At 40.1% G+C, this 25,111-nt stretch overlaps 1 protein-coding gene and 1 long non-coding RNA gene across 4 annotated transcripts; both read right to left on the bottom strand.

Annotated features, from left to right (window-relative positions):
• Window positions 1-442: 442 nt before the first annotated feature.
• Window positions 443-23,572, bottom strand: LOC135246843 (B-cell receptor CD22-like). Of its 3 annotated transcripts, none has more exons than XM_064320120.1 (8): window positions 14,439-14,660; window positions 13,660-14,019; window positions 13,004-13,315; window positions 12,465-12,734; window positions 12,070-12,366; window positions 11,439-11,538; window positions 4,861-4,930; window positions 443-3,044 (listed from the first exon to the last, which is right to left on the bottom strand). In XM_064320120.1, the coding sequence occupies exons 1-8, from the start codon at window positions 14,482-14,484 to the stop codon at window positions 2,553-2,555; spliced, it is 1,947 nt and encodes a 648-aa protein (XP_064176190.1). In that variant the 5' UTR covers window positions 14,485-14,660; the 3' UTR covers window positions 443-2,552. The 3 variants fall into 3 exon arrangements, with proteins under 3 accessions (XP_064176190.1, XP_064176189.1, XP_064176191.1); XM_064320119.1 differs by lacking the exon at window positions 4,861-4,930 and adding an exon at window positions 10,133-10,202 and having other exon boundaries at window positions 14,439-14,659; XM_064320121.1 differs by lacking the exons at window positions 4,861-4,930; window positions 12,465-12,734; window positions 13,004-13,315; window positions 13,660-14,019; window positions 14,439-14,660 and adding exons at window positions 10,133-10,202; window positions 22,105-22,383; window positions 23,257-23,572.
• Window positions 17,010-19,889, bottom strand: LOC135246845 (uncharacterized). Its single transcript, XR_010327983.1, has 3 exons — window positions 19,656-19,889; window positions 18,651-18,722; window positions 17,010-17,839 (listed from the first exon to the last, which is right to left on the bottom strand). It is a non-coding gene; the product is annotated as an uncharacterized LOC135246845 (long non-coding RNA).
• Window positions 23,573-25,111: the final 1,539 nt, after the last annotated feature.

Here is a 25,111-nt window from a genome sequence, read left to right as displayed (position 1 = left end):
AAAGGCGTGGTTTGCCATTTTACCGGGGAGACTCGAATTTGCTCTGTACTTTTGGATTGTGATCATTTAGTTGATGATGCTTGTTTGACCTCATTTTAATTTCTTGCCTAGCCCTACTACTTTGTTTGCCCAGTGGATTCTAGAAGGTGCTTGACCCCATTTTCTCCAATCCTACCCTAACTCTCGTTTAGTCCCTTTATTCGCTGTATAGGGTGTGATCCCAGCTGGATAAGGATTCCTTCCCCTGGGATACCATTTTTGTAATTTTGCTTTGTTGTTTTCCTTTGTTATTTTTGAAGGTTAATCTGGGTGGAATTTTACATTTCCATGGGGGCGAGATAAATAATATGTATGCTAAATAATAATAATAATAATAATAATAATAATATCCAATGTGTCCGGTGCTCACTTTGAACTGGTGCTCTAATAATGCTCTTTCACGCTCAGTTTTTGAATTTTTTTTATTTGAAGCAAGTGATCTCCAGGTTGGTCTTCATTCTTTTAACAACATGCAAGGCAAACAGGATGCAAGACAAACTGTAGACTACTTAGGCATACCTCCATTTTATTAAATGCTGAAATGAGTTGGCTTATCAAAAAAAGAAAAATGAACAAACAACTTGAATACTTTATTTAGCAAACAAGACAGTGACCACACAGTTAGAGAAATGTATGAATTAACTTGATGTAGCACTTTTCCCCCCAGGCTAGCTCCCTTCTCTTTCTGTGGCTGAGGGAGAACTATAATCTTCATCTAAAATAGTAAAAAGTGTAAAAGGTACACAATCCTCAAAATGATCAAGAGAATGAGGGGTCTGGATCCGTTTGATTTACATGAAGTTGTGTTTTGCGCAAAGAAAGTCAAAATTTTTAATGCTAATTTGTAGGGGGGTCTCCACAACATTGGAAGGGTGTAGCATAACAACATCAAAATCAGTAGTTGGCAAGCCCGTGAAATGGCACTGAGGCTGGTATTTGAACTGGCGGATATGCCAATGTTCAATGTTCATCTCTGTTTACTATTGGGGTGCTGACCAATGCGAGCACACCCTGAGCGTGGCATTGTTGCTGCATGTTCCAGCGATGACCTGAAGAAAGACATGAAGAAACAGACACAAGTATCGGCTGCTCCATGCTGGGATTCCCACTGCCCCAACAGGAATAACTCATCTCCCAATGTGAGGATTCAAGCTGCACCTCCTCCTGCTGGTCACCAGAGGGCGACATAACCATCACTCTGATTATGAGATTGTGTGTTCACCTGTTAGTGATTCGAGAGTTAATGAATCACAACACTTATTCTGCCTTAGCTGCTTTGCTTCTCACTCTGTCTTGAGCCCATTAGCCTGCTGCTCTGTGCTGGCTTCTGATTGGGTGCTCTCTGAGCATTATTCACAGCCTGGAGTATTTCGTATTTCCTGGAGTAGCTCTCTTAGTTTTCTGTACACTAATCTCCTGATTAAAGTCTCTGCTATTTTTTTTGCAACTCCATCCATGTCTCCAGCGGCCTTTCTATGCGTTCTATTGCGTTCACCACCACCACCACCGTTACACCCAGAGCCAGAGACCGGAGGCACATCTGTGAACCTCTTGAAGCAAAGTTCGTTGTGTTTAGTCATCACAAAAATTAACTCCCCAAAATTTGTCCACAATAAGGTGAATGTTTCTTTTGGTAAACCACTGTAAGGCGGGCTGTGGAGGTTGCATACATTTAGCAAAATGTTTTATACCATTTTAAATGTTTCAAATAGTCAGCAAATATTTCAAATATTTCATGTTTTATACATTCAGCTAAAAGTCTTGTATGTTTAGCTAAATGTTTCATACATTTAGTTAAATATTTAGCTATAAGTTTTGTACATTAAAGGGTGTTATACATTCAGCTAAATATTTAGCTGAATGGTTCATACATTTAGTCAATGTTACATTCATTTTGCAAAAAAATGTTTTATTTTAAATTTCATTAAATATTTATTCATTTAACAAAAGGTTTTGTACGTTAAGCAAAATCTTTCGCTAAATATCTCATACAATTAATTAAATGATTTAGCTAAATTGTTATAGATATAGCAAAATGTAAAAATAAAAACAAACCCTTATTAATAAAACATTTAGCTAATTTATATCATTTTCGGATACCACATTAAATATTTACACCTGTCAATTCAAAGACAATAAATTTAAGACTTTTTCCATTAAATTTGAGAGAAATAGGGATATTTCAGTTAAACGCAGAAGAAAATGCATGGTAAAATAATAGTTTTATGTTGCATTTGGGACCCCATAAGTTACTGTACTTCAGTATGACACTGTAATGTAACATCTGTATTGCAACATAACGCACGTTATGTATCGTGCTGTAAAGTAAAACCTGGCATTATGAGAGTGCAGCGTGGTGTGATGAGTTGGCCTGTCTCCATGGTGACTTATTTGGGCTTCCTGACCTCGGCGTACTCACTCTCCTCCGTTCCCTTTCCGTTACCCTCCGTCAGGGGGCTCATGACATCCACGTACATGTCCTCCTGGCCTCCTGCTGAGTTCTCCTCCTGGCGCTACTCCTCCTGCTCCTCCTCTGAAGCAGGGTTCCCGGGCGGCTGCTGCAGTCCCTGCCGTGCCCTCTTAGTGGGCCTGGAGGGGCAGATGTTCCCATAGGTGGCCTCCTCCGTGGGCTCAGGGTTGACGGAGGCCTGTGGGCTCAAATTCGGCCGAGACTCCTCCTCCTTCTCGCCCCTCGCCTCGGCTGACTCCCTCTCTGTGCCCAGCTCATCTTGGCCTTCCTTCCCCACCTCCTCCTGTGCCTCCTCACCTTCTTCCTCTCCTCCTTCTCTCTCTTCCCTGGATTTGTGTCGGATCATGGCGTAGTCGGACGTCTGTTTGGAAGTGCCCCGGACGATGCCCGTTCCGTGTTCCCCACCCGTGCCGGGAAGTTTGGAGAAATCCACGGTGGCATAGTGCAGGGCGCCCTCGTCCCCCTTTTCCACCGCACTCGCGCCCGACAGCATGGTCTTGTTGGCGTGGATCGATTCCTCATCTTGAGCGGCCGTCTGATCAAGAGGTCAAAAGATAAAGAAAGGTGCGAATTTGAGAAACGTCAACATTGGGACACAACCATTTGAAGAAAATGACAGGGCAGCTGCAAAAACTGTGTTGAGAAACAGCCAGAGAAGAAGGAAGATGTTATCTTTTAGATTCTTCACTCACAAAGTTAAGAAAAATAATGTCTCCCAATGCCTTTGAAAAAAAAAAACTAAAAGAAAACTCCTGTTTCACAGTGTTAATTCATTCTTAGATTCATAATGAATGTAAAAAACAAAACCTTGTTGTGATACATTTCATTTTCACCCAATGATAAAGCTATGAGCATGTGGAGTATCAACATCTTAAATATCATTCACACTGGCTAATTCTGCCATTTTTACAGGTCAACAAATATCTGTTCTGTAAATTAAAGAAATTAGTTAAAGCTCTTTGAAATATTAATTAATTCATCCATGTATGACATCAATTTTTTGTGTTCCTTTTATTATTATTATTCCTATTTATACATATACATTTTTTTGCATTGTATAAAATTATTCTGAAATAATTATGGTGTTAATGTGTTACCTGTGTTATAAAGTGCTCGTTACTTGTGGTACTTATAAAGGTATCAGTTATAGTTATTATCTAATATATCATTGCATAATTAATCGGACGGAGTGTAGCACAGTGGGTAAGGAACTAGACTTGTAACTGAAAGGTCGCAGGTTCGATTCCCGGGTAAGGACACTCCCGTTGTACCCTTGAGCAAGGTACTTAACCTGCATTGCTTCAGTATATATCCAGCTGTATAAATGGATACAATGTAAAAATTCTATGTAAAAGTTGTGTAAGTCGCTCTGGATAAGAGCGTCTGCTAAATGCCTGTAATGTAATCATTAAATAATAGGCGAAACATGACTGTGCTAGGATACAGAGACAACATTTAGTTATTTCTATTTTTCTCTGCTCTTTCTTGACACTTTTGATATTCGGTCAAAAACCTCCTTCCTCCTTCTCTCCCTTGTGCATTTCCTCTTGCTCTTTCACCCAGTGCAGTAGCCTGGCTCGAGTGGAGTACAGTAACATTATCAAACCGCAATCTCTGTCAGAGCTCTTGAGAACTACACTTGTCCTCTTTCTTGGAAAAGTTTGAGGCACAGAGACAGCTGCAGTGACTGTGCCACCAGTTTCCCATCCTGACTGGATTATCAGAAGAATACACTCAGATGAAAGTTTGAAAATGAACATACGCAAACCCCAGCAAAAATGTATACTCTTTGAAATGTCATTCTGCCTCAGCTGACAGGTATATGTAAGGGAACAGTAATAACAAGTGTAGCCAAAAAAGTTTATATAATACGCATTACAAAACAAATAACAATACATATATTACAGTTTTACTTGTGATATTTTATCAAATTATTTTTGGTATGTCTTATTAGAATTAAAACACTTTGTAGCTCCCCAATAGAAATTTGTTAGGCATACATTTCCCTGGCAAATACCATGGCAAGCACTTAAAATGCTTCTTATACATAAGAATCAGTTAAAGATAAAACCTGTCTGTGGTTTATAGATGATCAGCTCTAGCTGTTTGTGTACTTTTAGATACATACCATTAGGTGCGGCTGCCTTGTTTAGTTAATGTTTTAATAATTATTCCAGTACTATTGGTATCCTCATCTCAATTTCCACTAAGGCGTTATGAATACTGAATATGCTTTCAGACATGGAAAGAAAGATCTCTGGTGAATGTCTCTAAAAAGTAAGTGTGTTGTGTGTGTGTGTGTGTGAGAGAGAGAGAGAGAGTGTGTGTGTGTGTGTTTGTCTCAGACTTACCCCATCTGTCAGTATGAGCCCTTCGCTGTCCTTCATTCTACTTCCACAACACTGGATGTGTCTCTTCTTCCTGGGAATAGCAAACAGATTCAGCTGATGCACACCCGACTTTCATTATAATCACTGCAGAGATCAGTGTAACATTTAGTCCTGTTTTTCTACTGTCCAAACATTGGAAATTGCATTTCACCATCATGTGGGGGCAGCACTTTTGCAAAGTAGCACAAACCAACTAATCAAAACCAAACAAGAATGGTCTGTAGCGTCCCTCCCTCAGCTGATGGTTAGTTTTAGGGTTCGGGTTACCAAAGTAGCCAGAAAGCATCCACCAATCTCTATTTGTTTTCTTCTGTTGGTTGTTACCAACACACTCTGTGATTGGCTTAGGGTTGGAGCTCATCTGTTTGCTTTTAGGAGAAACACAGTCATCTTATCCCTCTAAAGTTATTTCAGTTACAGATTGGATTACCAACACATCATTCACAAACACACCCGGGGTCCCGGCAGTAAATCTCTTTTCAGCAGTAAATCTAACCCTGTTAATCTCCAACAGGGTTAGATTTACAGTGAACATAGAACAAATGATGATTGGCTAAGTTGAACCTGAAACACCATGTGATGTGATATGAATGTTAGAAGTGCTCAGAGGGACTACCCCTCTGTGGGACTTCTGAACACACACATTGCTGTGTGAACTGCCTCCCCTTCTGCAGAATACAGAATACTGATTGTTTACATGGATTTGTCCACTGGTAATATGGTTTGGCTTGAAAAGTGCCAGTTACAATATTTTGATTCTTCAGGTCGTGAATTTCCATTCTCCTGAAAGTACCTCTCAATTTCTGAGCCAAGCTGCCACATTCACTCTTTGTGTCATAGCAACACGTGGAGTTTTAAGCCGCGTTTCCACCAAAATTACTCGGAACTTTCAGTCCCAGGAACTACTTTACCAGGAACAAAAAGGTTCCTTCAGCCAATGGTTGTCTGCGTTTCCACCGGGGTCTAAAGTACCACAAAGATTAGGCAAATTAGCCCACTGACGTATGAAAAAGCGACGTTGTCGTCGGTCCATCTGTCATATGATTTCTTCTGTAACCCCATACTACCACCGAAGTAGCCTACATTATTTTCTAATAACCGGGACAGCCCGGAGGGGTTTATTCCACTTATATATAACGGGTTACCAACAGTGACTATATATGGTTACTTTTGTATTTATTGATTTTCATATATCCTCTCAAACACATTCATTATGTTTTTATGCAAACATTCGCTTTCATGTCTTGACATCCGAAGCGACAGAATGCATTCACCTTTATATGTATAACTGGCAACAACAGCAGAAAACATGCACACTTTGTAAACAATTTGCTGTTTGATTACTTTCTCGTCGTCAATTCCATATAGGCTAATCGCAAAATGACAAGAATAGAACGAAAACTCGGACTTGCGTGAAAATGTAAATTAGTAGTGGTACAGCCACCGTTGCTTTCCTTCGAAGTTACTGCTAGCCGAGCAGCGAAGTGTGCCCTCCAGATGCGAACCATGCACCATAAATTAGTCCATAGTCTTCCTGGTCTTTTCGTGGAATTGAAAAATGGCAGTAAAATTACAGCAGTCTGAAAAAGCTTACTAGAGGGAAGGGAAGGGAAGATTACTAGAATTAACCTGTTATTTTACCCGGACAAAAAGTGCGGAAGGTGATTTCCAGTTTGCTTGTACTGTATCACCAATGTTAATTACGCAGAACTACCGCATACCTCACATCTGTATCAAACGTTTTGAGTCAATTACAACGGGCTAACAAAAGCCGCGTTTCCACCGCAGGAACTATACCCCGGAACTAGGAACCTTTTGAGGAACTCAGTGCGTTTCCACCGCAGGAACTAGGGTCTAAATTTAGTTCTGGGGGCTTTGTTTTACCCCCCAAAACGTTCCTGCTCGGGGGGTAGTACTTTCCGAAAGTACAGGAACCTTTTGGGTGGAGCTTGCAGCGCTGAACATTTCTGATTGGTCGAGTACTCGCAGCACTTGTGTTGTATTTATTTTCCGCCATTACCCGCCATGTTTGAAAATATGCCGGCGCAACCCGATTTATTTTCATAATAACTTCAAATCAAACTTGTATGTTATGCGGCGCAGTAGCCTAGTTTTGGTCATAGCCTGCCAACGTCTTGGAATTATAACGTGTGCTCTTCTGTTCTTTTCTTGCTTTAGTATTCGTTTTATAAAATGCTAAGCATTCGTGCTGGGACAGCATATTACGTACTAAAACATTCAAACGGATTAATTCGGTTGCTGAATATTTTCTTCCGGATTTTCTTTGTTAGCCCATTGTAATTGAATCAATTGAATGAGGTATGCGGTAGTTCTGCGTAATTCACATTGGTGATACAGTAAAAGCAAACTGGAAATCACCTTCCGCACTTTTTGTCATGGTAAAATAACAGGTTAATTCTAGTAATAGTACCTTTAGCTTTTTCAGACTGCCGTAATTTTACTCTGCCATTCTTCAATTTCACAAAAAGACCAGGAAGACTATGGAATAATTTATGGTGCATGGTTCGCATCTGGAGGGCACACTTCGCTGCTCGGCTAGCAGTAACTCCGAAGGAAAACAAACGGTGGCTGTACCACTACTAATTTAAAATTTCACGCAAGTCCGAGTTTTCGTTCTATTCTTGTCATTTTGCGATTAGCCTATATAGAATTGACGATGAGAAAGTAATCAAACAGCAAATTGTTTACAACGTGTGCATGTTTTCTGCTGTTGTTGCCAGTTATATTGGAAATGTGAATGCATTCTGTCGCTTCGGATGTCAAAACATGAAAGCGAATGTTCGCATGAAAACATAATGAATGTGTTTGAGAGGATATATAAAACAGTTACAATCTGACTATTGGTCTGTTATATCCTATTTGTTGCATAACGGTCCAAGTTCAACTACCAACGACAGTTTTGCTTGACAACGGTAAAATATGCCCAAACGGCTGCAGAAGAATATTTCAATTCCATGTGATTAAATCGATAAAAATCAATAAATACAAAAGTAACCATATATAGTCATTGTTGGCAACCCGTTGTATATAAGTGGAATAAACCCCTCCGGGCTGTTATTAGAAAATAATGTAGGCTACTTCGGTGGTAGTATGGGGTTACAGAAAAAATCATATGACAGATGGACCGACGACAACGTCGCTTTTCCATACGTCAGTGGGCTAATTTGCCTAATCTTCGCGGGACTTTAGACCCCGGTGGAAACGCAGACAGCCATTGGCTGAAGGAACCTTTAGTTCCGTAGGTGGCCTCCTCCGTGGGCTCAGGGTTCACGGAGGCCTGTGGGCTCAGATTCGGCCGAGACTCTTCTTCCTTCTCGCTCCCTGCCTCGGCCCACTCCCTCTCTGTGCCCAGCTCAGCTTGGCCCTCCTTCTCCACCTCCTCCTGCACCTCCTCACCTTCTTCCTCTCCTCCTTCTCTCTCTTCCCTGGATTTGTGTCGGATCACGGCGTAGTCGTACGTCCGCTTGGAAATGCCCCGGACGATTCCTGTTCCGTGTTCCCCACCTGTGCCGTGAAGTTTGGAGAAATCCACGGTGGCATAGTGCAGGGCGGCCTCGTCCCCCTTTTCCACCACACCCGTGCCCGACAGCATGGTCTTGTTGACGTAGATCGATTCCTCATCTTGAGCGGCCGTCTGATCAAGAGGTCAAAAGAAAAAGAACGGTGCGAATTTGCGAAACGTCAACATTGGGACACAGCCATTTGAAGAAAAGGACAGGGCAGCTGCAAAAACTGTGTTGAGAAACAGCCAGAGAATAAGGAAGAGATGTCATCTTTAAGATTCTTCACTCACAAAGTTAAGAAAAATAATGTCTCCCAATGCCTATGAAAACAAAACTAAAAGAAAACTGTCCTGCTTCACAGTGTTAATTCATTCTTGCATTCATAATCAATGTAAAAAACAAAACCTTGTTGTGATACATTTCATTTTCATCTAATGGTAAAGCTATGAGCATGTGGAGTATCAACATTTTAAATATCATTCACACTGACTAATTCTGCCATTTTTACAGGTCAACAAATATCTTTTCTGTAAATTAAAGAAATTAGTTAAAGCTCTTTGAAATATTAATTAATTCATCCATGTATGAAATCAATTTGTTGTGTTCCTTTTATTATTATTATTCCTAGTTATACATACACATTTTTTTGCATTGTATAAAATTATTCTGAAATAATTATGGTGTTAATGTGTTACCTGTGTTATAAAGTGCTTGTTGCTTGTGGTACTTATAAAGGTATCGGTTACAGTTATTATCTAATATATCATTGCATAATTAATCATTAAATGATAGGCGAAACATGACTGTGCTAGGATACAGAGACAACATTTAGTTATTTCTCTTTTTCTCTGCTCTTTCTTGACACTTTTGATATTCAGTCAAAAACCTCCTTCCTCCTTCTCTCCCTCGTGTATTTCCTCTTCCTCTTTCACCCAATGCAGTAGCCTGGCTCGAGTTATCAAACCGCAATCTCTGTCAGAGCTCTTGAGAACTACACTTGTCCTCTTTCTTGGAAAAGTTTGAGGCACAGAGACAGCTGCAGTGACTGTGCCACCAGTTTCCCATCCTGACTCGATTATCAGAAGAATACACTCAGATGAATACATCTTTGAAATGTCATTCTCCCTCAGCTGACAGGTATATGTAAGGGAACAGTAATAACAAGTTTAGCCAAAAAATTTAAGTTTATATAATAAGCGTTACAAAACAAAAAACAATACATATTACAATTTTACTCGTGATATTTTATCAAATTATTTTTGGTATGTCTTATTAGAATGAAAACACTGTGTAGCTCCCCAATAGATCCCCAATTTGTTAGGCATACATTTCCCTGGCAAATACCATGGCAATCACTTAACATGCTTCTTATACATAAGATAAAACCTGTCTGTGGTTTATAGATGATCAGCTCTAGCTGTTTGTGTACTTTTAGATACATATCATTAGGTGCGGCTGTCTTGTTTAGTTAATGCTTTCAGACGTGGAAAGAAAGATCTCTGGTGAATGTCTCTAAAAAGTAAGTGTATGGTGTGTGTATGTGTGCGCATGAATGTGTACGTGTGTGTATATGTGTGTGAGTGTGTGCATGTGTGGGTGTGTGCGTGCGTGTGTATGTGTGTGTGTCGGTATGTGTATGCGTGTGTGCGTGTGTGTGTGTGTGTGAGAGAGAGAGAGTGTGTGTGTGTGTGTGTTTGTCTCAGACTCACCCCATCTGTCAGTATGAGCCCTTCGCTGTCCTTCATTCTACTTCCAGAGCGCTGGCTGTGTCTCTTCTTCCTGGGAATAGCACACAGATTCAGCTGATGCACACCCAACTTTCATTGTAATCACTGCAGAGATCAGTGTAACATTTAGTGCTGTTTTTCTACTTTCCATACGTTGGAAATTGCATTTCACCATCATGTGGGGGCAGCACTTTTGCAAAGTAGCACAAACCAACAAATCAAAACCAAACATGGTCTGTAGCATCCCTCCCTCAGCTGATGGTTAGGTTTAGGTTTAGGGTTACCAAAGTAGCCAGAAAGCATCCACCCATCTCTATTTGTTTTGTTCTGTTGGTTGTTACTAACACACTCTGTGATTGGGTTAGGGTTGGAGCTCAACTGTTTGCTTTTAGGAGAAACACGTCATCTTATCCCTCTAAAGTTATTTCAGTTACAGATTGGATTACCAACACATCATTCACAAACACACCCTCCACCCCGCCCTCTCAAATCATAAGTACGTTCCCTTTTGCAGTTTTCTTCCCAATATATGACCTTCAATCTTATTGAATCAAATATCCTTGATAGATTCCACCCCAAGATTAAAGGGGAACATCAAATTTTAATGCTATGCTGGAGTTCAAATGTTAATGTTTTATTGATGTTCATATTTTTTATTAACATGACTGATCAGTAATGAATCAATATTGCCCATAGTTCATAATTGCTGATTTGCTTTGGTGTGTGTGTGTGTGTGTGTGTGTGGCGGGGGAGGGGAGGCTCTCTCTCTTTCCAGCAGTAAATCTAACCCTGTTAACCTTGTTTAGGAGAACAGTGAACATAAAAGAAATGATGATTGGCTAAGATGAACCTGAAACACCATGTGATGTGAACGTTATAACTGCTCAGAGGGACTGCCCCTCTGTGGGACTTCTGAACACACACCTTGCTGTGTGAACTGCCTCCCCTTCTGCAGAATACAGAATACCGATTGTTTACATGGATTTGTCCACTGATAATTTGGTTTGGCTTGAAAAGTGCCAGTTACAATATTTTGATTCTTCAGGTCGTGAATTTCCATTCTCCTGAAAATACCTCTCAATTTCTGAGCCAAGCTGCCACATTCACTCTTTGTCTCATAGAAACACGTGGAGTTTTAGAGGCGTGTTCTGGGTGTGGGACAGGGACACATCAGTTTAAAAATGATGACCGCAGCGGTGGGGTTGAGTAATATCACATAATAACATGGAATTACAGTGAAATTTCCCTTTACACTGACACTGACATCATAGGCCCCAGTTTCTCTTACTTTAGAATGTGCTGCATTATGAGGCATATCATCATCATGGCACCAGCACCGGCAGCTGCACCAATCAGCAGTGAGGTAATGCAGTTTGTAATGCCAAATCCTGCATGAAGGACATGTCAGTTACATACCGAAAAACAGACTTCAAAAATTATATGTACATGTACACCCAATTACAGAGGAGACACAGCCTGCAAAATTTATAGCATTCTTTCCATTCTCTCTAAGATAATACATGCATTATTACTTTAGAAAATATCCACTAATAAATGAATGAACTTATGAATTACTGAAATAATTATTAAACCATGTATGCATTTGAAGAATGGTATTGTGTGGAACATAAAAATTGTTGTATTCTAGAACCTGCCGTTCAAAAGCTTAATATATTCCAAAAACAAAAAGGAACAAAATACATTTTGCGTGGGATATCAAATGAACCCCTGCCCACCAATACAATGACCTAAAAATAATGTCACTTGCAGGAGGAAAAGAAGAAAACATATTACCACAGTTACAGCATCATCAACAGTACTTTTACAAACCCTTAAGTAAAACCATCAAAATCTGCACTTCTGTACATTAGTGTGTGATGTATAAATATGTTAAAAAAGAGAAATGTGCTTCCATTTACCTGAGTGTTGCTGTGGAGACGGGAGGTGGAGCTGGAGGCTGGTGGAGCCGAGAGTGTTGGTGCTGACGCAGAGGAGAGTGGGCGTGTCTCCCTGTGATTGGCGCATGGTGAGGGAGCTCCTCAGGCCTGTGTTCCCCAGCTGCTCCTCCCTGATGACTCTCTCAGTAGAGTTAGTGACCCGCAGTCCAGACACACGCCACTCCATGCTGGGAGAGGGATTCCCACGGCTCTCACAGGAGCAGCTGATCTCTGCTTCAGTTCTGCTGCAGCTCCCAGAACCAGAGATCTGAGGCATGTCTGAACACAGGATCCACAGTTACAAATATTAATGTTGTTCACATATAGCAGTAATATGATTTATACAATTATATAATATATCCAAACGTTGAACATACATATTACATTCAGCTGCACAGTTGTTGAGTTCTCCTTGCCATGTTCATTCTGTGCTTCACAGTAGTACTGTTCACTGCCACTGGACTCAGTCACATTGAAGGTGAGATTCTGTCCAGTTCCTACAGTGTTTATCTCTGTCCCATTCACTTTATACCAGGTGTAGTTCTGCACTGCTGGGTTGGCATTACTGCTGCAGGTCAGAGTCACAGAGCTGCCCACCAACAAAGAACCAGAGGGAGTGACTGACACTGAGGTGTTCTTAGGAGCATCTAGCAGATGAAAATATGACATGTGACGAGTAATATAGCATTTGATGCAATGTAATGGTAGAATACTTTTAAAGATAAGCATGACATCAGGTAAATGTACTATTTTTGATTTTTAATTATATCATTGCATTAATTGTCCTTATTTAATTATTTTGTTAATTCAGCATACTGACCATGCAGTGAAAAGCTAAAAAAAAAAAGAAACGTATTATTATTATTATTATTATTATAAAATCTAAGAGTAATACATTCAAATCCAGCTCTCTTACATAGAACTCTGAGAATCCTACTGGCCTCAGATGTCTTCTGAGTGTCTCGTTTTTGCAGTGTGTAAAGTGCCCTGCAGGTGATCTTCTGCCCATGGTGGAGGTGGGAAGCAGTGAAGTTCAGAACAGAAAACACAGATTTGGTTTTATCCTTTTTCTCTTGCAGTTGATCCACACTATCACTCAGCCTGGGGGTCCATGTCAGATTTGGTTGGAGTTCAGGACAGGGTGTTGCAGCAGAACAGCTCAAACTCACAGAGGTCCCCTCCATCACCTCCACCTTCTCTGTGGTTATCTTGGGTTTGGGTGGAGAGTCTAGGAGACATGGAGACATGAGGACAGGTTACTGTCTCTCTCAGGATTGGAGACTCATGCAGAATTCAGCACAAACTAATATCAACAGTGTCCTTCCAGCATACTCACTAATTCAACCTTAAAAAGGGACTAAGAACATTCAACTCCACTATGACCTACAATCCTTTCAAGTTTGTCAAATGTTTTCTGTTCCGAGGTCATAAACATTCTGAAAAGCCAGACCTTTCATGTTTGAGACAATTACAATACATTTTGAAGTTGAGCGTTCTAGAGACTCTGTTGTCTCCAGTATTATAGTTCAGGCAGACACACAGACATAACAAATAACAAACAAAGCAAGTTACCTGTGAGATTAATTTGAACACTTTGTTCAAAATTCCATTTGAGTCTATTGTTGCATTCTAATCTGAATTTATAACGACCATGAGAATAATTCTTCGGAACGTTCTCCAGGACTGTAGTGCAGTTTTTTTGCAACAGGTCTCCAGTGATCTTTCCATGCAGAGAAGATGCAGATTGGCTGCTGGAATCAAACACTATAGTTTCATCTTTTATCCATTTTCCATTAACTGAAGATGGATCCTCTAATAGATCTGAGTTAAATTCAGGTGGGATCTTAAATCTGCAGGGAATCAGGACACAGGATCCAATCAGAGCTTCAATACTCTGAGGCATCCGGACTGCCCAATTGCTGCCCAAGGCTCCTGCAACACAAACAAACCAGTTCTGTCACAGTATTACACTGGAGATCCTACAGCACTGAAAACCCACACTATACTGTACAAGCCTGGTTCATGTTAAAAATAGATTAACATAAATGAAACAATATGATGTCTAATAACTCATACCAGAAAACATCATAAATATCATAAATACTTCCATTAAGCACATGGATATTTTCAAATGCTCTGACCACAAAGTTGTGTGCATGACTGATTTTTGGATACACTTCAGTATATTCCTACATATTAATTTTTGTAGTAAGCAACTTTCTTTTCTCATAATTTTTTGCAATAAGGAATGAATGTTATTATTTGGTCAAATCACCATGAAAAGTCGATAGTTTATGTCCTCTGTATTGTACCAATGAACATTCTATAACTCCACCCACACCAAACCCCACCTTGCAGCAGACAGCCAATGAGGATGTATCTCTCTGCTCCAATCATGTCTCAGCATTAGTGAGGAGCAGAGGCACTGGGTAGAGCTGATCTGGAGAACGAGAAACACAATCATCAGATGCACAAACAGACAGACTGTTTGTGCAAGCCTCCTATTCAGTCCTTTTATCAACCAGCAGCAGTGGGACTCACTGATTGGACAGATAGAATTATACCTGAATTTTATTTGTTCTGTTTAACTCCTGTTATTCTGAGTTATTCTGCCTTTTTATCTTGGAAATAAAATGCAATTACAATTGCAATTTTGGAAAGTTATTTGACCACGCTGCCCATGAAGTAAATGCATTTTGTGCATGTAAGGAAGGCCTGCAATAACTTAACCAGCATAACTACACATTATTTACAGAATGAATGGACAGCAGCAAATGCTTTCTTTATTTGCCTGCATGCAGTTGGTCTGTTTGTCGTACCTGATTTCTGTGTCAGTGAAAACTCCAATGCAACATGTGAGACACTGGAGTCCGATCTTCAGTATTCCAGGGCACTGTATTGTGGGTAAGAGTGCAGTCCATTAGTACTGTCAACATTCTGTACACAGGAATGCATGAATATACCAACATGATTGCCTACGTAGCACACAAGGTCATTTCGACAATAAGCGTACTGTGTTTCCGTGCTGACGGGAGAACAGGCTCATACACTAGAGTGGCGGTATAACCGCTGTGCTAGTTCAGTGCTGTGGTCAGCGCGACATCCTCTTCTGCCAGAACCCTGGGTTTGAGGTCTGTCAGATCCGTCATTACACTTTGTGTCGCTTTTTTCTTTATTTTGCACAATAAGACAAGCTGCTCGACATAAATACAATGAAATAAATGGCTAAATCATTCAAACAAAACAAGTTGAGAAGGGATTTAGAGTAGGGGGAGTGGGGTGCAGGGAAATCTTAATTTCTCTTTTTTCCTTTTTCTTATTTATTCTCAGTTTCTGTGGTGAAATTCACACAACCACACAACCGCTGTAACTGGCCTAACTAACACTTATGCTGGTCATTTTGGAGGATTTGACCGGAGGTACTATGCTTACGTCCCGTTGGGTGATCAGGCTGAATGTACTCATGTTCTCCTGATGTAAAAGTGCAGTCATGATGAAGGTACTGTAATAATTCAGAACGTGAACAGAGCAGCAGCCAAAATCATTGGCCGTGATTACATGTAATCTTTCAAAATTAGTTGCATGACAGATAAAACCATGAACAGCCTGTTCAGTCAAACCCATGAAATCTCTTTTTACAGCTGCTCCCTTATGGCTGAAGCACCAGACCTCATTGGTCTAGGAGAGTGCACTTCCTGTGTGGCTCATTTCCTGAAGCTATTTGCAAGTGTGGCTTCTCGGTACCAACACTTCAGCCCTGACAGTTGCTATTAGGAATGGCGTTTTATCGTTTATATAGTCCAAAGCATCAAACAATATTGAATTTATCAACAGATTATACTGTATGTGTATGTACTGTATGCGTGTATATTGGCAAGACATCTGTTAAGAAATAATTTTGTATTATTTCATTGTTGACTAGAATATGTGAGCAAGCACAAAGTCCTTTCAACTCCATTTCATATGGCTGTAATGTTTTAATTGCTCATTTATATCTAAGGACCAAGGACTTTTTCATTAGTGAATAAGCTTTCCCTACATGTCCATGAAAGTACAGGCTTGATTTTATCTAATTTGTATATATATACAACTGTAGCAACTCAGCACTTCTAGATAACACCAAAACAAACACTTTAATAAGACTATGGATAAAAAAGCAAAAAAAAAAAAGAACTTTTTTAATTCACCATCCATCTTCAGTGAAATGTATGCACTATAAATAAACAATGAGTCATCATTATTAACATGACGTTGCCATGATATAGACTGTCATATACATCACTTCAGAAATACACATTATACCACCTGAGTTGCAATTTCTGAAAATATATTGCGATATGTGAGACATACAGTGTTAAGAATTTTTTCTTCAGCCAAAAAAACAAAATCACTGAGAGCCACAACGTATCCTGGGAAGCAATGATCATAAAACGTTTCCATTATTGAGACGATATATGAGCTTCAATTCTTTTACATGAAATGCTAATGACAGAGGTATAAAGACAATCTGTAGTTTGACTAAGCCAAGTGCTACACAGGTGGAAATATACTTACTGTAGAACAGAAGAATATCCCGTCTGTCCCTCTACTGCACACTGACCCTCAGCCTGCAGAGCACAGGTATAAATGCACACAAAAGAGGAAGTGCTCATATGTGTGAAACATGCTCGAAACGGGAGGCTGTGAATATTATTTGTACATATGTGGCTATGTGACATTTGCACTTTTGTACGAAAAAACTACTGAGCTTCAACTTTTTCTCTGTCTTAGTACAATAATATGAATATGCTTAAATGTCAACTCAGTAACAGAGTCTGTCTTTACAGCTTATTTAGAATAAGCAAATAAGCATTAATGTCCAACACACAAACAGTCAGCACAGAAACATCCAAAGGAGATTGGAAAAAAGAAGAGGCACTGCACAAGGATGCAAAGATTTATTTAATCTTTATTTAACCAAGAACACCCCATTCAGATTGATATCTCTTTTGCAAGGGGGACCTGACATATAATACAGAGTTATCCAATGAGACAGTTCACAATGAAGTTGCAAACATCAACTAGGCAGTGAGACAGTAGTATAACAGAAAGTACAGGGCAGGGGTTTAAAGTAGGAGCATATTTCACTGAGTCATGAATTACATGTCTGAAATCAGCAATTGGTATTAGTTTTTCTCCTTTACAATTTTTAACAGACTGTTCCAACCATAAGGTGCAGAATAACTGAAACCCAGCTTTCCATATTCAGAAGAGGGACAAGGGACTTTTTAAAAACGTATCACATCCCTAGAGCACAATGTAACATTCTTTGAAAATACATTCAAAAGATGCAAATTTGATTTGGTGTTCTCAAAAACAGATAGCAGCCAAATTTACAAGACAAGCTACGGTGTAGAGTCATTAAAGCACAAGTATTACAAGGAAAGTGTAAAGTACAGTGTACAAACATAGTGATTCTGCAAAAAGAATGAAAAATGAGGATAAACCGAACTTCTTTTATCCAGGATAAAAACTAAACATCTCTGTATGTCATAAAAATGGTCTTAGGACACATAGATAGAAGTGACCCTCCACATTCAGTGTTTTTTTTTTGTTTGTTTTTAAAACAAAAATAAATCAGCTTTAAACGAAACACAACATGCTCACATTTTTAATTAGCCCCTGAATCTGGTCTGTTTCCATCTTCAGGGTTCTGGTAGTTATCGTTCTCTTCTTGTGAAGTCACAGTGTCATTCTGATGCTTGTTTTTTACCTAACATATACAGCACACACACACGCACATGCACACGCTCATGATTATTTAAAGGAAAACCTTAGTGCACAAAATGGCATAGTCTCAGGGCAGTGCCTATGTTCATATCAAGAGGAAAATGTGGAAAGACAAACTGTTTTTTATTACAAAATTAACTCTGCATAAATTCGTGAAATTAAAAAAATATTTCCAATTATGTACGCATTCTTTGAATTTTAACAGTGAAGCCACATATCCTCCGACGAGAAGCCAATTTGTAATCGCCTCTCTTCACTGTCAATGAGAGACAATTCTTTGCCTCTGCAGGGCATGTTGGGATAGCTAGCGACAAGAGGTAAGAAAACAAAGTGACCAGTGGGATGAGGAACATGGTGTGATAACCAATCAGATTAAAGATCTGACTTGTATATTATCCCCCATTAAAAATTTTATAATGCCCGCAAGCGATCGATTGTGGGAGGTGAGAGTGATGCCAAGTGAACTTGTTGGAGGATCAGTGGATTCAACCTTAGTCTGGACACTTCACGGTGATGGCTTAAGACTTCCATTTTTTGAAAAGAACAAAAGGCTTCTGCATCAACATTAAGGGCAAGAAAATAGCATTTTAGCCCTTCAGCTGAGTCTGTGAGGTTTTCTCCTCTGCTTGGACTGAGTGATTAAAGACAGATGCAGATCTCATCCTGTCTTTACTACACACATCTCTGATACTGAGGGAATCTGCATACATTTCATTTTCATAAATATGAGTTTTCATAAATATGAGCATAGTGGCGCCCCCTGGTGTTTATTTCTCTGTATCACACTTGCTCACCTGCAGCACGTCATAGTCAGGGCTGATGTTGGGGAGCTGCAGACTGGCATATGTGTCCCCGTCCCTCCCTCCCTTTAAAGGAGAAGACACACAGATGGTGTGAATGTAAAACAGAGGTGAAATCAGGCTGAGCTGCATACAGAAAAAAGTGGAAAGACAAAACTTTTTTTATTACAAAATGAGCTCTGCATAAACTCGTAAAATTAAAAAATTATTTCCAAGTATGTATGCATTCTTTGAATTTCAACAGTGAAAGCACATAGCCTCCGATGAGAAGACAATTTATAATCGCCTCTCTTCATTGTCAATGAGAGACAATTCTTTAGTCTGCAAGGCATGTTGGGATAGGTAGCGACAAGAGGTAAGAAAACAAATTGACCAGTGGGATGAGGAACATGGTGTGATAACCAATCAGATTAAAGATCTGACTTGTATATTATCCCCCATTTAAAATTTTATAATGCCAGCAAAGGACCCATTGTGGGAGGTGAGAGTGATGCCAAGTGAACTTGTTGGAGGATCAGTGGATTCAACCTTAATCTGAACACTTCACTGTGATGGCTTAAGACTTCCATTTCTTGAAAAGAACAAAAGGCATCTGCATCAACATTAAAGGCAAGAAAATAGCATTTTAGCCCTTCAGCTGAGTCTGTGAGGTTTTCTCCTCTGCTTGGACTGAGTGATTAAAAACAAATACAGATCTCATCCTGTCTTTACTACACACATCTCTGATACTGAGGGAATCTGCATACATTTAATTTTCATAAATATGAGCGTAGTGGCGCCCCCTGGTGTATATTTCTCTGTATCACACTTGCTCACCTGCAGCACGTCATATTCAGGGCTCATGTTGGAAAGCTGCAGACTGGCATATGTGTCACCCTCCCTCACCCCCTTTAAAGGAAAAGACAACACAGATGGTGTGAATGTAAAATAGAGGTGAAATCAGGCTGAGCTGCAGAGTGTTTCAGAAGAGGAAGAGGAGGAAAGTATGGTGAGACTCACCTTCAGTCTTCTAGACAACCTGGAGACATGGAAATCAGAGTAGAGAGAGAATGTGTTATTGCCTCTACTTATGCAGCATGTCTCTGCAAGCCACATGCATTTACTGAATGGGATAGTTTTAACTTTTAATATATTTTACTGAAAGCATAATTGCCTCTCAGTATCTGGTCAGAGACTATGGTAATGATATATTTTATCAGCAGTAAGATCAAGATGACTGTACCTTTTATTTTTGTGGATACAGAATCCAACAGTCAGTACATACAGACAAATCAGTCCTACGATCATAATATGTAACAGTGGATTGCAATGTAATTCTGAAAAAAAGAATAAAAATAAAAAATCAGTCATGACTGTTGGACATCATTCATGCCTAAAAGACTTAATGAAAGACATCATCAGACATTACTTGTTTTTAGATATCCAGCAGTTATAAAGTTTTTTTTATAATGAGGGTAAGTACTGGATCTCCTAATTTTAAACTATTCATAACAATCTGAGTACTCTGCCCCTCCAATTCTATTTAATCAATTTCAGGTCTTGCAGATTCTGGATAAACAACTTCATACAAAACCAGAATAAAGGAAGTTCATTGACTGTGTCAAATAATATGGAAACAAAGTCATAGACATAGGCCTACATAATTGTAAGCCATAGTGAATTAAACAACACATTTCCACTGGATAAGTCTGGGTGCAGTAAAATGTTGGTAAGACTTTAATGAGCTGTCTGTCTGAATGGCAGTAATAGGTGTTGCATTATATTTATAACAGAAGAAGAAACACAACTAATTGCCATAGCTAAAAAATAGATTGTACTGGTTTTTTTTGTTGTACAAATAATGGAAAGGTGGAAAAATCAATTAGATTTTTGGAATGAAGTTGGCCTGTCAAATCATTTTATATATATTTTCTTCTAGGGCATTTAGCAGACATCCTTATCCAGAGCAAGTTACTCAACTTTGGCTTTTTTACATTGTACCTATTTATATATCTGGATATTTACTGAATCAGTTGAGTAAGTGCACTCCTCAAGGGTGCAATGCTGTGCCCCACCCATGAATCAAACCCGCAACCTTTAGTTTGCAAGACCAGTTCATTACCCATTATATTGAACTACCACCTGGCAATTTAACATAATCGAGAAAATTCAAAAAAATAATTGTGCTTCCTGCCTGATGTGACTCCTCTGAGAAACAACTTGATGAGCCAATCTGGCTTTCTAGTGTTGGAGGTCTAATGGTAAAAAGCACTGCATTCATATCTGTTGCTGTGGAAAAAACAGTCAAAGAGTAAGAGCAGAGGGTGATTGGTGATTGGAGAGCACAGACAACTATGGTGACAATGAATCACAGACATTCGCTGTGACTGTGGGTCACAGACCATAGTGGTGAATCACAGACACTCCAACAGTAAATCACAAATTGATAACAGCCACAGGCTGAGTATTCACAATGCGCTGGGACTCTAAATACAGCACTCACACAGGACGTCTACACGGAGAGCACTGGGACTCTAAATACAGCACTCACACAGGACGTCTACACGGAGAGCACTGGGACTCTAAATACAGCACTCACACAGGACGTCTACACAGAGAGCACTGGGACTCTAAATACAGCACTCACACAGGACGTCTACACGGAGAGCACTGGGACTCTAAATACAGCACTCACACAGGACGTCTACACGGAGAGCACTGGGACTCTAAATTAATAAGTTAATCAATCAGAACTTACTTAATCAACGGTTAATCAATCGTCTTTTACAAGGTTTTCATGTTTTTTTGGACTATACTACTGTAAATATTTACTGTTCACTATGGTTAAAGGGGCTAGTGCTAAACAAACAAAATAAACTGGTTGCATGCCTTAATAAACAACTAGCTACACACTAACAGTAGGATTTCAGTTTACCCACAGCACACGCAGTCAAACTGAGTTCATTTTGTTTCCTGCCGGATCTATAGAGCACCCCGGATTTGGTGGCTCATATTCAATAAAAGCACCACATACCAGATTTGGCTTTTCAGTCACATGCTTTATTCAGGAACTAATTGACAGCAGGTAAAACTTTGTGGGACATACAGGGACACGAGGTCATACTCAATGGGTGTCACATATGGGACATGACATTTTTGGCACTTACAGGGCAGCCCTGGACAGACATGACAGGTTGCCATTTTTTCGTAATAAATGTATCATGCAGAACACAAGGGATATTAGCTGCACACTGTGTATTGCTAATGGGGATCCTAAATAAATACATAAATAAATAAATGAAGAAGAAAGCTTTCTGTAAACTATGGGAAAAAATGCACAGAGACTGGATCAACAGCATTGTGGGTAATTCAGATATCAGTCATGTGTAAAACGTAGATTCGGTGTCTCTGATATGAAGATTGCAGCGTCGGCAGGTAAAACAATAAATATTTAAATTGTGCGACTTACCTTCCACAGCCAGCGTGATGTTTCTGGAGGCGCACGCGTCGTTGCTCGGCGACGGCCAACAGGAGAACGTCACCCCGTCATGTGACCAGTCCGCTTTGAAGCTCAGCTGGGCTGTTTTCGCACCCTTGGTGTTGGAGCCTTTACTGGAGGCCAAGCCTGGCCCTGAGCTACGCCACTCGGGGCTGTACTGGCAGCGCCCCACGGTGGAGCACCGCAAAATCACCTCCGCCCCCGTCTGGACCAGCTCCGGCCCTGTTACGCTGACCTGGCAAGGGTTCTCTGCAGAGGTTCGACAGGGGAAGATCGTTATGATGATGAAGATGGTGATGATGATGATGATTACGATCATGAATATGATGATGAAGATGATTAAGATGAGGATGATGATGATTATGATGAAGAAGTTTATTATGATGATGATGATGATGATTATCATCAGTTTCATCATCATGTGTTAATCTGTGATGGATTTTTTTAGTTGCCTAAAGACTTTTTTTGTCATGTTCTGGGCTTCTTTGTCTGAGTCAAGCCTGTAACCCCCTCTGCTCTGGGGCCTATCATTGTAAAGCAACATGCGTTCTCTTGGCTGGCTCGTACGACCATCGTGAATGTGAGTAATTGTACAAAGTCCCTCATGAAATACATTAATGCAGATGCACATGGTGATAATGAGATGATATCTGTGTTTAAGAGAGCCCAGAACAAAATAAGACCAAACCAGCTTAATTACATAGCAGCCATCTGCAAATATAAGCAAAAGCATTACTGTGGGTAACCTTGAAGTGTGTTCCTTCAGGGTTTCAGGTTGTGAATATCTGAAATGTTTCTAAACTGATTTAAATCATCAATCCTATATCAGGCATATTACTCATGAGGACAATGCTGTAGCAGTAGCAGGTTAAGGGACAACAGCTATCAGCATTCATATTGCACACAGATTCCTTACAAATACATCACTGTTGGTAACTGAAGCAGGTTGTGTGTCTTTGCAACGACTGCTGCTTAAATCATAAATCCAATACCAGACAAATACTTTTCATACAGTAGACAATTAGACAACTACTGGATTGTGAACATAAAGGGGCCTCTATCATATATATATATATATATATATATATATATATATATATATATCACTGCAAAAGAACTTACCCTGAACATCAAGACTCATTGTCGAGGTGCCCATGTTATAAACAGGATCATCTTCATCATAGTATCTAACCATGTACTTTCCGCTGTCTTCCAGTCTCAGGTTACTGATGGCCAATTTGTATAAATCCCCAGTGGAACCCACAGACACTCTGTTTTCAAATTCACTCGCGTTGTGTTTGTCAGGTTTGAGGCTGTGCACGATTGTGCCCTCAAAATCCATTGTCGTGTCACTCCACACGGCGTCCTTCAACCAAACAGTGTACCCAGAATGCTTTGTTTTGGACAGAGTTAAGTGGACCGTCACACAGGAGCCCTCTTTGGCTCATCTGAATCAGCGTCTTACGTAGGAAGAGCAGAGAGAGTAGAGAGAAAGGAGAGAGAGAGAGAGAGAGAGAGAGAGAGAGAGAGAGAGAGAGAGAGAGAGAGAGAGAGAGAGAGAGAGAGAGAGAGAGAGAGAGAAAGAAATAGGAACCATTAGAGCAGTCAGTCTGCCTCTAAAGTGGAATTTTCTGTTCTTAATATTGCACTGTTGGATTGCAGCAGACAGATAATCCTCAGAAGTTAACATTGTGTTCATTCGTAACACCGTGGTTGCTATGCCGATCGTCAAGCATACAATAACAAGGACCGATTTCTACTGGGGGAAAAAATGCTTACGAGTGAAGTGTGTCAGTGACAGAGACAAGGGCATAACGAAACGTGCAAGGGACAGGGATGTCGTAGCAGGTACATACCACCAATCAGAAAGAGGACTATGGCCCAGAAAGAGATCATGGTGAACCTTGCTTTATCAGTGTGATAAATCTGAAAAAGAAGACACTGTGAATACACTTATGAAGTGTGTGTGTGTGTGTGTGTGTGTGTGTCTGTCTATGTCTGTGTGTGTATGTGCATGCATGTGCGTATGTGTGTGAAGATGTGTGTGCATGTGCTGGCATGCATGCATGGGTGTGTGCCTGTATGTGCTTGCATATGCGTGTGTACATGTGTGTGAATATGTGTGTATGGGTGTGCATGCACGTGTGTGTGTGTGTGTGTGTGCATGGTTGTGAGTCTGTGTATATGCATGCATATGCATGTATACCTGTGTGTGAATATGTGTGTACGCGTGTGTGTGTGTGTGTGTGTGTGTTCATGTACAGTATACACATGTGTGCAGATGTGCATGCCTGTGTGTGTCTTGGTGTAGGTGTACCACATCTATGAATGAGTCATTCTCAGCTCTGTGGTTCCTAATCAGATCATCAGATCACTGGTTTAATGCAAACCCCCCCTCCCCTCTGCCCCCCTGCCCCGCCTGCCCCCACCCCCTTTCCTGAAAGTGGGTTAAGGTTGGACCTGTCACGTGTGTTGATGATGAAGAACACCAGTCTTAAAAATACTTTCACTGTTTGTTTTATTTAAGATTTAACCTTCCAAAATCAGGAAATATAAAGAGTGCTCTTGGCTCTGCCAGCTCTGCTCCTTGCATAGTAGAGCCATATCATGGCTCACAACACAGTTAATGCAGACTGCAGCTTATTAAAAAAACAGCATTATTTAATTAATTGCAGTCCAAGACACCATTCTCTGTTGTGAACAATCTACACAGCCTACTCTTTCCTATTACACCCAGAAAGATCAGCATCTGAATAAAATAAACATCTTACTCAAGGATGTGTTGTACAAGCAGGGATCCACACAGGATTTGAGTCAAAAGCATGTCATATCTCCACAGTATCTCCACTAGTAATTTGCTAAAATAGTAATTTGTACAGTACGGTGTTAATATTTTTGAATAAGAATATTTGACTGAAAACCTTGAGTGCATATCTTTCCTGATTGGAATTACTAAATTATTTAGATCAATGCACCT

This window comes from Anguilla rostrata, unplaced genomic scaffold (genome assembly GCF_018555375.3).
Source record: "Anguilla rostrata isolate EN2019 unplaced genomic scaffold, ASM1855537v3 scaf0945, whole genome shotgun sequence".
Taxonomy (NCBI): Eukaryota; Metazoa; Chordata; class Actinopteri; order Anguilliformes; family Anguillidae; genus Anguilla; species Anguilla rostrata.
Note: the sequence above shows the minus strand (reverse complement) of the source record. Positions and strands in the feature narration are given on the sequence as shown.